General features: G+C 55.7%; 1 protein-coding gene across 1 annotated transcript in view; it reads left to right on the top strand.

Moving 5' to 3' along the window:
- Positions 1-6,746: 6,746 nt before the first annotated feature.
- MDM4 (MDM4 regulator of p53) overlaps positions 6,747-14,287 on the top strand; it is a 284,489-nt gene continuing 276,948 nt past the window's right edge. The window contains exon 1 of the mRNA XM_040337591.1: positions 6,747-6,888. Within this exon, the coding sequence (XP_040193525.1) occupies positions 6,868-6,888 (21 nt within the window). The 5' untranslated portion in view covers positions 6,747-6,867. The remainder of the gene's footprint in view (positions 6,889-14,287) is intronic.

The following is a 14,287-nucleotide window of genomic DNA, read 5'->3' as shown; positions in this document are numbered from 1 at the left end:
CACTGGTGGCTTAGGGAGAAGGAGAGGGCCCCTGGGTGTCCGTGGCAGAAGGAGAGGGCACCTGGGTGTTTGGAGGAGGAGAGGGCCCCTGGGTGTCCGTGGGAGAAGGAGAGGGCCCCTGGGTGTCCGTGGGAGAAGGAGAGGGCACCTGGGTGTTTGGAGGAGGAGAGGGCCCCTGGGTGGCCATTTAGTGAAGAAGAGGGCCCCTGGGTGGCCGGGGGAGAAGGAGAGAGAACCTGGGTGGTTGGCAGAGAAGGAGTGGGCCCCTGGCTGTTTGAAGGAGAAGCAGATGGGCCCCAGTGTTGGCCAAAATTGGAAGAGCTGATCCTTGGGTGGTTGGAGGAGGAGAGGGTGCCACCCTTCTCCCCTTAGGACGGGGACAGACACCCTTCTCTCCCCCGGAGGACGGGGACACCCTTCTCTCCCCCAGAGGACGGGGACACCATTCTCTCCCCCGGAGGACGGTAACACCAGTCTCTCCCCAAAGGTAGGGGCAGTGCCGATCCTGACCTAACCGGGGGCCCTAAGCAAAATTTGCTAAGGGGCCCTCTACCTGACCCGTGATGCCGTCACCCATAACTCTTCACCAATCCCCTTGGAGAGCGCCCGACCACATAAGAGGGACAGATCTAGAGTGGTGATAGGGTGACCTGTGGCCCCCAGATTTTTGTATCACCCCACCAGGAGTCAGGACTAGTACCACAGTACGAGTACAGAATGCTCTGCCTGGGGCCCACATCACATACATTAGTGCCTATCCTGACCTCCCTGGGGCCCTAAGCAAAATGACATTAAAGTTAAGAAGCGGGGGGGGGGGGGGGGGTGCCGAAAATGACATGTCACATGGTGTCACAAAGATTAAAGTTGAGAAGCGGGGGAGGGGGTGTTCTGCTGTCGGAAATGACATCTTACATTAAAGTGAGAAGCGGGGGCTCTAGTAATTTGGGGGGCCCTCCGCAGCTTTGCGGGGCCCTAAGCGGCTTGCATAGTGAGCCTATGGGGCGGATCGGCCCTGGGTAGGGGACACCATTCTCTCCCCCGGAGGACGGGGACAGACACCCTTCTCACCCCCGGAGGACGAGGACACCATTCTCTCCCTCGGAGGACGGGGACACCCTTCTCTCCCTCGGAGGACGGGGACACCCTTCTCTCCCCCCGAGGACGAGGACACCATTCTCTCCCCCAGAGGACGGGGACACCCTTCTCTCCCCAGAGGACGGGGACACCATTCTCTCCCCCGAGGACGAGGACACCATTCTCTCCCCCGAGGACGAGGACACCCTTCTCTCCCCAGAGGACGAGGACACCCTTCTCTCCCCAGAGGACGAGGACACCCTTCTCTCCCCAGAGGACGAGGACACCCTTCTCTCCCCCGAGGACGGGGACACCATTCTCTCCCCCAGAGGACGGGGACACCATTCTCTCCCCAGAGGACGAGGACACCCTTCTCTCCCCCAGAGGACGGGGACACCATTCTCTCCCCCAAAGGACGGGGACACCATTCTCTCCCCCAAAGGACGGGGACACCATTCTCTCCCCTAAAGGACGGGGACACCATTCTCTCCCCCAGAGGACGGGGACACCATTCTCTCCCCCGAGGACGAGGACACCATTCTCTCCCCCGAGGACGAGGACACCATTCTCTCCCCCGAGGTAGGGGACACCATTCTCTCCCCCCGGAGGACGAGGACACCCTTCTCTCCCCCGGAGGACACCCTTCTCTCCCCCGGAGGACACCATTCTCTCCCCCGAGGACGAGGACACCATTCTCTCTCCTGGAGGACAGGGACACGAGGGCTGGACTGGGACAAAAATATTGCCCTGGACTTCATACACTTTGACAAGTCTCTCCCATGGCGGCCGGCCCCCATGCGCCTCTGTCCCCCTCTCTGCTCCTCTGGTTCTCCCCCTGCTTCTCTGTTCCCCCACATGCTTCTCTATTCCCCCCCCCATGCTCCTCTTACCCTCATGCTTCTCTGGTCCCCCCTGTGCTCCACTGATACCCCCCCCCCCTGCTTCTCTGTTCCCACACATGCTTCTCTGTTCCTCTCCTGCTCCTCTATCCCCCGTCCCTCATGATGCTCTGTTTCCCCGCAGCGCTCACCTCTTCTCCTTGTCCAGCCCTGGTGTCCTCGTCCTCCGTGGGAGAGAATGGTGTCCTCGTCCTCCAGGGGAGAGAAAGGTGTCCTCGTCCTCCGGGGGAGAGAACGGTGTCCCCGTCCTCCGGGGGAGAGAATGGTGTCCCCGTCCTCCGGGGGAGAGAATGGTGTCCCCGTCCTCCGGGGGAGAGAATGGTGTCCCCGTCCTCCGGGGGAGAGAACGGTGTCCCCGTCCTCCGGGAGAGAGAATGGTGTCCCCGTCCTCCGGGGGAGAGAATGGTGTCCCCGTCCTCCGGGGTGAGAATGGTGTCCCCGTCCTCCGGGGGAGAGAAGGGTGTCCCCGTCCTCCAGGGGAGAGAATGGTGTCCCCGTCCTACGGGGGAGAGAAGGGTGTCCCCGTCCTCCGGGGGAGAGAATGGTGTCCCAGTCCTCCGGGGGAGAGAATGGTGTCCCCGTCCTCCGGGGGAGAGAATGGTGTCCCCGTCCTCCGGGGGAGAGAAGGGTGTCCCCGTCCTCCGGGGGAGAGAATGGTGTCCCCGTCCTCCGGGGGAGAGAAGGGTGTCCCCGTCCTCCGGGGGAGAGAATGGTGTCCCCGTCCTCCGGGGGAGATAGGGGTGCCCTCTCCTTCTGCCACGGACACCCAGGGGCCCTCTCCTTCTCCCTAAGCCACCAGTGACCCCAAAGCGGGACACACATGCGCTCTGCCCTCCCGTGACCTGATACCCACCGTCCTGGGATGCCATGATGATGGTGTACAAGTCTCCAGTGTGAGGGCTATAGGTAAACTCACACTCAGCTTCTTTGGCCCGATTGGAGGAAAAGCAGCGGAGGCGATCCAGACCCCAGCACTTGACAGAGATCAAAGACCAGTGGTGGCCCCTGCATGGTTGCATGGTGGGCCCGTCACCTCTGCCGTGAAGCACGTGATAAGAGCCAGAAGCTATTTTCACACTAAAGTTCCTCCTTGCCAATCAGCAGGCAGGTCAGTAAAACCTGTCTCCCGATTGGCCAAAGCTTTAGGCGATCCTATTGGATGCCTAACGCATTGGCGGAAAAGGAGACATGACGGAGGAAGCCTGAGGAGCCAAGCGGACACAGGAGCCACAGCCGCCGCTACAGAAGAAGAAGGAAGTGACGCGTATGACGGGTACAAGTGACTGCATATAGTGGGCACAATGGCTGCGTATGATGGGCACACGTGGCTGCATATAGTGGGCACAATGGCTGCGTATGATGGGCACAAGTGGCTGCAAATAGTGGGCACACTGGCTGCGTATGACGGGCACAAGTGGCTGCAAATAGTGGGCACACTGGCTGCGTATGACGGGCACAAGTGGCTGCAAATAGTGGGCACACTGGCTGCGTATGACGGGCACAAGTGACCTACCCCAGTCTAGGATATTCACGGACCAAAGAAAAAGCAGCTGCGCATGCGCCGTGGACCCGCAATCAGCTGTGCTCCTGGCATACGAGCACCGGGGGGGGTGATTCGTACAGCTGGGAGGATGGCGGTGGGGGGGGGGGGGTGATTCGCACAGCTGGGAGGATGGTGGTGGGGGGGGGGTGATTCGTACAGCTGGGAGGATGGCGGTGGGGGGGGGATGATTCGTACAGCTGGGAGGATGGCGGTGGGGGGGGGATGATTCGTACAGCTGGGAGGATGGCGGTGGGGGGGGGATGATTCGTACAGCTGGGAGGATGGTGGTGGGGGGGGGGGGTGATTCGTACAGCTGGGAGGATGGTGGTGGGGGGGGGGGTGATTCGCACAGCTGGGAGGATGGTGGTGGGGGGGGGGTGATTCGTACAGCTGGGAGGATGGCGGTGGGGGGGGATGATTCATACAGCTGGGAGGATGGCGGTGGGGGGGGGGTGATTCCTACAGCTGGGAGGATGGTGGTGGTGGGGGGGGTGATTCGCACAGCTGGGAGGATGGTGGTGGGGGGGGGGGGGATTCGTACAGCTGGGAGGATGGTGGTGGGGGGGGGGGGTGATTCGCACAGCTGGGAGGATGGTGGTGGGGGGGGGGTGATTCGTACAGCTGGGAGGATGGCGGTGGGGGGGGGATGATTCATACAGCTGGGAGGATGGCGGTGGGGGGGGGGGTGATTCCTACAGCTGGGAGGATGGTGGTGGTGGGGGGGGTGATTCGCACAGCTGGGAGGATGGTGGTGGGGGGGGGGGTGATTCGTACAGCTGGGAGGATGGCGGTGGGGGGGGTGATCCCTGCAGCTGGGAGGATGGCGGTGGGGGGGGGGATGATTTGTACAGCTGGGAGGATGGCGGTGGGGGGGGGGTGATTCGTACAGCTGGGAGGATGGTGGTGGGGGGGGGTGATTCGCACAGCTGGGAGGATGGCGGTGGGGGGGGGGGGTGATTCGCACAGCTGGGAGGATGGTGGTGGGGGGGGGGTGATTCGTACAGCTGGGAGGATGGCGGTGGGGGGGGGATGATTCGTACAGCTGGGAGGATGGCGGTGGGGGGGGGATGATTCGTACAGCTGGGAGGATGGTGGTGGGGGGGGGGGGGTGATTCGTACAGCTGGGAGGATGGTGGTGGGGGGGGGGGGTGATTCGCACAGCTGGGAGGATGGTGGTGGGGGGGGGTGATTCGTACAGCTGGGAGGATGGCGGTGGGGGGGGGATGATTCATACAGCTGGGAGGATGGCGGTGGGGGGGGGGTGATTCCTACAGCTGGGAGGATGGTGGTGGTGGGGGGGGTGATTCGCACAGCTGGGAGGATGGTGGTGGGGGGGGGGTGATTCGTACAGCTGGGAGGATGGCGGTGGGGGGGGGTGATCCCTGCAGCTGGGAGGATGGCGGTGGGGGGGGGATGATTTGTACAGCTGGGAGGATGGCGGTGGGGGGGGGGTGATTCGTACAGCTGGGAGGATGGTGGTGGGGGGGGGTGATTCGCACAGCTGGGAGGATGGTGGTGGGGGGGGTGATTCGCACAGCTGGGAGGATGGCGGTGGGGGGGGGGTGATTCGTACAGCTGGGAGGATGGCGGTGGGGGGGGGGGTGATTCGTACAGCTGGGAGGATGGCGGTGGGGGGTGATCCCTGCAGCTGGGAGGATGGCGGTGGGGGGGGGGGTGATCCCTGCAGCTGGGAGGATGGCGGTGGGGGGGGGGGTGATCCCTGCAGCTGGGAGGATGGCGGTGGGGGGGGGGGTGATCCCTGCAGCTGGGAGGATGGCGGTGGGGGGGGGGGGGTGATTCCTGCAGCTGGGAGGATGGCGGTGGGGGGGGGGTGATCCCTGCAGCTGGGAGGATGGCGGTGGGGGGGGGGGGGGTGATCCCTGCAGCTGGGAGGATGGCGGGGGGGGGGGGGGGTGATCCCTGCAGCTGGGAGGATGGCGGTGGGGGGGGGGGTGATCCCTGCAGCTGGGAGGATGGCGGTGGGGGGGGGGGGGATCCCTGCAGCTGGGAGGATGGCGGTGGGGGGGGGGGGGGTGATCCCTGCAGCTGGGAGGATGGTGGTGGGGGGGGGGGGGGTGATCCCTGCAGCTGGGAGGATGGCGGTGGGGGGGGGGGTGATCCCTGCAGCTGGGAGGATGGCGGTGGGGGGGGTGATTCGTACAGCTGGGAGGATGGCGGTGGGGGGGGGGGGTGATCCCTGCAGCTGGGAGGATGGCGGTGGGGGGGGGGGGGGGTGATTCGTACAGCTGGGAGGATGGCGGTGGGGGGGGGGGGGTGATCCCTGCAGCTGGGAGGATGGCGGTGGGGGGGGTGATTCGTACAGCTGGGAGGATGGCGGTGGGGGGGGGGGGTGATCCCTGCAGCTGGGAGGATGGCGGTGGGGGGGGGGGGTGATTCGTACAGCTGGGAGGATGGCGGTGGGGGGGGGGGGTGATTCGTACAGCTGGGAGGATGGCGGTGGGGGGGGGGGGTGATCCCTGCAGCTGGGAGGATGGCGGTGGGGGGGGGGGTGATTCGTACAGCTGGGAGGATGGCGGTGGGGGGGGGGGGTGAGGATGGTCCCGTGTACATGGAGCCTAAAAAAATACAGAAGAGCGGAACTTTACTTTTTGGGTAACATTTCACTTCAAAGTTAATCAAACCTAAAGTTCCACCTTAAACTTTCCCATTGAAATGAGGAATAAAATGGAAATGTGTTTGTTGGTATTCAGAAGCTCTCCTCCTACATACACATTTTCTTCACAGTCTTTATTGCGCACACCAAAACAATGTGACATTTTATTATACATGGGGGATGCTTTAAAAGCCAGAGAGTCTATGTTTTTACGGACCTCAATAAGCCTCTGCTTTGGGGGCGGGGCTGGAGGCGGGGCTGTGTCACCGTTTGCTCCCTATCACAGAATGCAGCCTAATGTATCTGCATGTCTCTTTCTCCTCCGTCTCCCCCCCCGCTCTTTGTAGGTTTCTCATTGGATCTGTATGTTCTGTCCCGCGCCCCCCCCCCCCCCCCCCCCGCTCTGTGTATGCCTCCTCGTTATGGTTCCTCGTCACTTCCGTGACAAATTGTGATGGGTTCACTGAGGGGTAGTGTCGTGAATCCCCTGAAACGCATCACATTTGGCATTGGAACGCATTGCGCATGCGTAGTTCGCTGCCACGTGACTTAGGCTGCATTCTGTGATAGGGAGCAAACGGTGACACTACAACGGCCTGGTTTGAGCTTTTCCTCTTTACGGGCGGAAGTGCACTCTGCCTTCGTTTTACGGAGACAGGATGTTCCGGCTCGTGTGTTTCAGTTGCAGAAATTGAGACAAGAGACGAGTGTCAGTGGAACAATGCGGTGCTCAGGGGATGTTGTTGGACACGTTTAGGGTAAGACCAAGCATCTTAAGTATGTTATTTGAACTTTGACCTGGTATATGAATCTGACTTGTAAAAGTTAGGCGGATTGCGATAAAAGGTGGGTCAGAGAGATTTGGCGAAAGTCGTAAAGTGAAACTGTCAGTGTTGCTTACCTGCACATGTTTTTCTTTACCATGTGAGCTCCGGTGTGTGCTGTGAAAGACATATCTATTCACCGCAACCAGCCTAAAAATACATTTACACTAGTGTTCAAGGCAGGTGCGGTTTTAAAACCTCATGAACTGTCAATGCTGTCTGTCAATTCCTTGCATTGCAATAGATGGTGTTCACGTTTGCATTGCTTCAAAATTAATCTGCCTTGTAATCTTCAGCGGGTTTCACTGCTACCCAAATGCATTTATTTCTGTCAATGTAAATACATGTCAGACATGCCACAAATGCCCTTTGTGGTGTTTACAGCGTGTTTGAGATGCGCTTAGAAAGAAACCATTACTAGCTGAGATGATAGAACAAGAATCCATACAATAGAAAACCAACACAGAGGAGGCATCTGGAAAGTGTTATTTAATGAGATGCAAATGCATAAAAAATGCGCCAGTCATGCATCTTAAAACGGAGTTCCACCCAAAAGTGGAGATTCCACACATCTGTCTCCCCCCCCCACCTCTGGTGCCACATTTGGGGGGCCTGTGTTTGACAGGTCCCCACTTCTGCCCGGACCTCGGCTCCCTCCCCCAATAGAGTTCCCTTATCGGCATTGGCAGCAGCAGCACCCAGCAGCTGTTCTCTTGCCGTCCATGGATGGACACAGCCTCTTCAATTGTTGACAAGTGGGTTATGTTCCCTGTTTATAGGAGAGGACTAGGCAGAAACATGTTAGATATTCATATACATGTCATTTTTAAACAGAGCTGAACAGCCCTGCCCAGGGGGCGGTCCCTCCGGACATAACCCACCTTCCTGCAGCATGCATCCTCAGTTTCGTTCTGCCTAGCAAAGGAGAAGGACGTATGGCTCCCTTTGGGCCCAGCGCCCTGAGAAAAAGATTTTATTTGTCTTTTTGACTTCTATCAACTGTCAGCTGAGAGACAGGCTGGGTATTATAGATCCTTGTAGTCTTCTCAGTTCGGCCAGCGAGCGTGAGCACACCTTTGCAAAGAGGCTGGGTCTGCCACGACATGCCTCATGACTCCTGGGGTGGCCAGTGAGCTTTGCTCCAAGGTCCGCACATGACTGGGCTGTGGTGTTGTCTCACTCACAGTGGACCGGGCCGACGGCTACCTCCAGGCTACCTCCATTGCGGTTGTACGCCTGTCTGGAATGCGTCAGTGAGTCGTCGTGTGGATGGGTAAGTACAGTCCCTCCCTCTTAGGTGGGGTGGTACGGCTGAGCATTCCTGGGGTTTGGGTATCCTCCCTTCCCTGCTCCCTTTTTCCCTCTGCTGATTTTCATTGCTGTCGGGTGGGGGGGGGGGGGGGGCACCTGGTTGAGGGGACTGTGCGTCTGGCCTATGTGTGTTTTAATGCTGGGGGTCCGCTTTTCTGGAGGTTTTGTGGTGCTGGGCAGCCCTTTCAAGCTTTCACCATTTAAATTTCTGTGTTTTGCCGCCATTCTGGCGGCGCTGGCGCAATTTTTTGGGGCGTTTTTCAGTTTCTATTGAAAATCCCATTGGCGGCCATTTTGTTGTAGCCGCACTATGATACAGCATATTATTGTGGTCTGCCATTTTCCTGTGGCCGCGTCAGGCTCCATATGCTGTGCTCGGCAGCCATCTTGCCTGAGTCCTCTGCCTCTAGTGCTGATTCCTACGGCGCTTGGCGCTGTTCTTCTCACGCAGCACCCCACAGCTTACCTCAAGGCTTTCTCCTCACATACACAGCGGTGTGCTGGAAACGGGCAGCGGCGCTGAGCAGTCTCCTCCGGTGTGGTGAGTCCCCTGGATAACCCCCCCCCAGTCAGCGCAGCAGGAGTGGTGGGTTTTTTGTTCAGTCTGAACTAGGGTTGTCCCGATACCGAGTATTTGCAGGAGTACTTGTACTCCCGCAAATACCCCCGATGCCTAAATAGAATACTTGCCGCCGCCGTATATCGCAAATCCGCCGCTGCCACGTTAATTACCGTGCGGCGAACATTACAGGCACCTTTCGTTTGAATAGCTGTTTTGCCTGCCGCGCCGTGTATAGACACTCCCCCTTGGATGGATCTGTCCAATCCCAAGCAAGGGGGAGTGTCCTTTACACGGCGTGGCAGGGAAAACAGCTATTCAAATGAAAGCTGCCTGTAAGGTTCGCCGCACGGTGATTAACGCGGCGGCGGCATCATCATTAGGTATGGGGGACATGGCAGCATATGTTTGGGGACATGGCTGGATATATGTGGGGGGACATGGCTGCATGTATGGGGGACATGGCTGCATGTATGGGGGACATGGCTGCATATATGTGGGGGGACATGGCAGGTTTTATGTGGGGGGACATGGCTGCATTTGTGGGGGGGACATGGCTGTATTTGGGGACACATTTAAAAAAAAGTATCGGTATTCGGTATCGGCGAGTACATAAAAAAAAAGTATCAGTACTTGTACTCGGTCCTAAAAAAGTGGTATTGGGACAACCGTACATAAGACGCACCTGACCATAAGACGCACCTAGATTTAGAGGAGGAAAATGAGAAAAAAAAATTATTCTGACCCAAGTGGTCTACTGAAATATTTATTAAAATATAACAGAATAATATTTCAACCATGTAAAGTGAACACTATTAGATAACACAGGCTGGATGGGGCACACCACTATAGCTGACTCGTATTAACCCCTCACATGCCACATCAGCTGCGGGATATGGCTATGGCTCACAACGGAGACACAGGCTGGCTGTATTAGATAACACAGGCTGGATGGGGCACACCATGAATATGATGGAGGAGGGGGGGGAGGGGCACTGATTCCTGTATGATAGAGGAGGGGGGCAATTATCCCTGTATAATGGAGGGGGGGCACTGATCCATGTATGATGATGGAGGGGGGACACTGCCCCCCTCTTCCATCATACAGGGATCATTGCCCCCCTCCTCCATCATATTCATGGTGTGCCCCCACCCAGCCTGTGTCCATTGTGAGCCCATATCTATGGTATGCCCCATCCAGCCTGTGTTATCTAATACAGCCAGCGTCTCCGTTGTGAGCCATCGCCATATCCTGCAGCTGCTGCAGCATGTGAGGGGTTAATGCGAGTCAGCTATAGTGGTATGCAGCAGCTCTACGCTTGGTTTCCTATGTCTAAATGCAGCGCATGCACAGTAGCGTCAGCGGCGAGCATCTTACACGGCACAACACAGTGACGTTGTGTGGGCGTGCATCCGCGCACTGCAAAGCTTCCTGGTGGCTACAATGGTGGCCCCCTGTCCCTACTGTGTACCGTAATACTGCTGGGAAAAAGATGCCGCAGACTAGTCTGACACCACCCCCGTGAGCTCAAGCTGATCGCGCTGGCTGCCTGCCCCCTACGGACATGCTTTCTGACCACCGGTCCGTTAAAAGGCGAAGTCGGAGGGGGGGGGGTTGGACATTCAGTGTTCGGACCATAAGACGCAGGCAGATTTTCCACCATATTTCTGCAGGAGAAAAGTGTGTCTTAGGGTCTAAAAAATACGGTAAGTCTCCAGGAAGATCTAGGTTTGGGGGTGGGAACCTTCCCCAGGCATACGTGTACAGGTGCATGGTCTGACCATAGTGTGAGGCCGATCGATGCACTAGGGGAAAGGTCCAGCAGCGATTGGGAGATGAGTATGTAGTCCAGTCTACTGTAGGAAGAATGTGCAGGGGAAAAGTATGTATAGTCCCTAGCAGTGGGATGGAGAACCCTCCATACATCTGTTAGGGAAAGTTCGGCAAGAAGGGTACGCAGCTTGGTCAGAGTAGCCAGAGAGAGCGAGGATATACCGGTCGACGTGTCAATGAGAGGTATCAGATCAGCGTTGAAGTCACCACCCAGGATCATGTTGGTCGTGCTAAACTTCCTCAGGCGGGAGATCATAGAGGTGAAGAATTGCAGTTGGTCCTGATTGGGAGAATAAACGTTAATCACAGTGTAAATCACCTTCTTGTATGACAGTTTAAGAAAAATAAATCTCCCTGCGGCATCTACATAAGTATCTAGAACATCTGGTGTGAACGTGGCATGGAAAGCGATGGAGACCCCTCTACATTTCGCGTAAGGATTGGTACTATGAAACCAGGTGGGATACTATTTATGGAGAAGCTTGGGGATAGAATCAGACCTAAAGTGGGTTTCTTGGAGAAGGATTTGGGTGCGTAATTTATGAAAATGAAATAAAATCTGCCTCCGCTTCTCCGGGACGTTATGACCCCTGCAGTTCAGAGAGGAGACAGTCAAGAAAGCAGGAGTAGCCATGAAACTAGCTGTTCAAAAAATACTTACCGGGAGGGAGCACGCCGACTCCAGGGGGAGGAGAAGAGGGAAGGGACAGAACCGGGCAAAGGGCCCAAAGGAAAGCAAGAGTGGGGGAAGGAAGAAAGAAATAAAGAGAAAACGGGGGCGAAACAGCCACACTAACACTGTTGCTAGCAACATTTCAGCTAGCACCCTGAGGGAGCTGAAATTCCTAAGTGGTGTGCCGCGGTCGTTGCGCAGAGGAACGCCCGCACACGCCGTAACATAAAAAAAAAAAAACATTGAGAACAAAAATAACATAACGGTAAATTGCACGACTCGAAACCCAGTGGGGACGTGCGGGGAAAAATAATAAAAACAAGTGAGGAGGTGCTTGCCAGCCAGGGGGTGAACCCCCAGCTTTCGTTCTAGAACCCCAGAGGGTTGCGCAGTAAACTTCTGACACGCCTCGCCTAGGCAATCTGGGAAATTACCCAGAAAACAGGGAAGGGATTGGCGCCCTAAACTGGTGGGGAGAAACAGTCCTTTTACAGATGAGAACCAAATAACTAGGGACCACTGTGCTAGGGAGGGCCAGGAGCAGGCTAGTAAACAAACAGGGATAGCAACCCCCCCCCCCCAAGTGAGGGAGCATACAGCACCCCGTCATGTCCCACCAGGTAACAGCCTTCAGCACAGCGTCCCATCCCAACTGTCAACTACAGTGAGGAAAATAAGTATTTGAACACCCTGCTATTTTGCAAGTTCTCCCACTTGGAAATCATGGAGGGGTCTGAAATTGTCATCGTAGGTGCATGTCCACTGTGAGAGACATAATCAAAAAAAAAAATTCCAGAAATCACAATTTATGATTTTTTAACTATTTATTTGTATGATACAGCTGCAAATAAGTATTTGAACACCTGTCTATCATCTAGAATTCTGACCCTCAAAGACCTGTTAGTCTGCCTTTAAAATGTCCACCTCCACTCCATTTATTATCCTAAATTAGATGCACCTGTTTGAGGTCATTAGCTGCATAAAGACACCTGTCCACCCCATACAATCAGTAAGAATCCAACTACTAACATGGCCAAGACCAAAGAGCTGTCCAAAGACACTAGAGACAAAATTGTACACCTCCACAAGGCTGGAAAGGGCTACGGGGAAATTGCCAAGCAGCTTGGTGAAAAAAGGTCCACTGTTGGAGCAATCATTAGAAAATGGAAGAAGCTAAACATGACTGTCAATCTCCCTCGGACTGGGGCTCCATGCAAAATCTCACCTCATGGGGTCTCAATGATCCTAAGAAAGGTGAGAAATCAGCCCAGGACTACACGGGAGGAGCTGGTCAATGACCTGAAAAGAGCTGGGACCACCGTTTCCAAGGTTACTGTTGGTAATACACTAAGACGTCATGGTTTGAAATCATGCATGGCACGGAAGGTTCCCCTGCTTAAACCAGCACATGTCAAGGCCCGTCTTAAGTTTGCCAATGACCATTTGGATGATCCAGAGGAGTCATGGGAGAAAGTCATGTGGTCAGATGAGACCAAAATAGAACTTTTTGGTCATAATTCCACTAACCGTGTTTGGAGGAAGAAGAATGAGGAGTACCATCCCAAGAACACCATCCCTACTGTGAAGCATGGGGGTGGTAGCATCATGCTTTGGGGGTGTTTTTCTGCACATGGGACAGGGCGACTGCACTGTATTAAGGAGAGGATGACCGGGGCCATGTATTGCGAGATTTTGGGCAACAACCTCCTTCCCTCAGTTAGAGCTTTGAAGATGGGACGAGGCTGGGTCTTCCAACATGACAATGACCCGAAGCACACAGCCAGGATAACCAAGGAGTGGCTCTGTAAGAAGCATATCAAGGTTCTGGCGTGGCCTAGCCAGTCTCCAGACCTAAACCCAATAGAGAATCTTTGGAGGGAGCTCAAACTCCGTGTTTCTCAGCGACAGCCCAGAAACCTGACTGATCTAGAGAAGATCTGTGTGGAGGAGTGGGCCAAAATCCCTCCTCCAGTGTGTGCAAACCTGGTGAAAAACTACAAGAAACGTTTGACCTCTGTAATTGCAAACAAAGGCTACTGTACCAAATATTAACATTGATTTTCTCAGGTGTTCAAATACTTATTTGCAGCTGTATCATACAAATAAATAGTTAAAAAAATAATACATTGTGATTTCTGGATTTTTTTTTTTGATTATGTCTCTCACAGTGGACATGCACCTACGATAACAATTTCAGACCTCTCCATGATTTCCAAGTGGGGGAACTTGCAAAATAGCAGGGTGTTCAAATACTTATTTTCATCACTGTATGTATCTTGATCTAAGAGGACTGTAAGAAAAAACAAGATTAAATAAAGCAAAAAACAAAGGACGGGTGAAGTCCAATGATCCCGCAGAGAACTTGGAAGCATCCGCTCTGAAGCGACAAGGTTTTTTCGATTGTCTCTTCCAGCCGGAGGAGAGCCGAAATCCAGGAGTGGCAGCCTGCACAGGCCAGTCCGGTATAGGTATCTGGGGCAGTCCCCAGGAATTTGGGCAGGTCACCTAGCGTGCGGAAAATTGCCGATTTTGCCCTCATGAGAGGCAGACAGTTGGAACGGGAACCCCCAACGGTACTTGATGTGCTTAGCTTGCAGGGCTTCGGTGAGGGATTTCAGGGCCCGATGCACGTCTAAAGTCAGTTTGGAGACATCAGGCAGAAGGTGAATGCAAGCTTCGTTAAAATGGATAGATTCCTGGTTGCGAGCAGCCTGCATAATGGCATCTGTAATAGCGTAGAAGTGGACCCTGCAAATCGCATCCCTGGGGTGGTCCGGGTTAGGGTTTTTTGGACCCAGCGGTGGGAGTCCGGGGAATGCCTGGTCTTCATGCCAAAAGTGGAGCGCTGTGAGGAGGACCCATGTAAGGCCTCGTGGGATCCTGATGAGCGGGCCACCGCCATCTTGGATGAGGGGGTGCCGCGCTGCTCCGGCCGCAATTTCGGGAAGAAGCTGTC

The sequence above is a fragment of the Rana temporaria genome, chromosome 2 (genome assembly GCF_905171775.1).
Source record: "Rana temporaria chromosome 2, aRanTem1.1, whole genome shotgun sequence".
In the NCBI taxonomy this organism is placed as follows: domain Eukaryota; kingdom Metazoa; phylum Chordata; class Amphibia; order Anura; family Ranidae; genus Rana; species Rana temporaria.
Note: the sequence above shows the minus strand (reverse complement) of the source record. Positions and strands in the feature narration are given on the sequence as shown.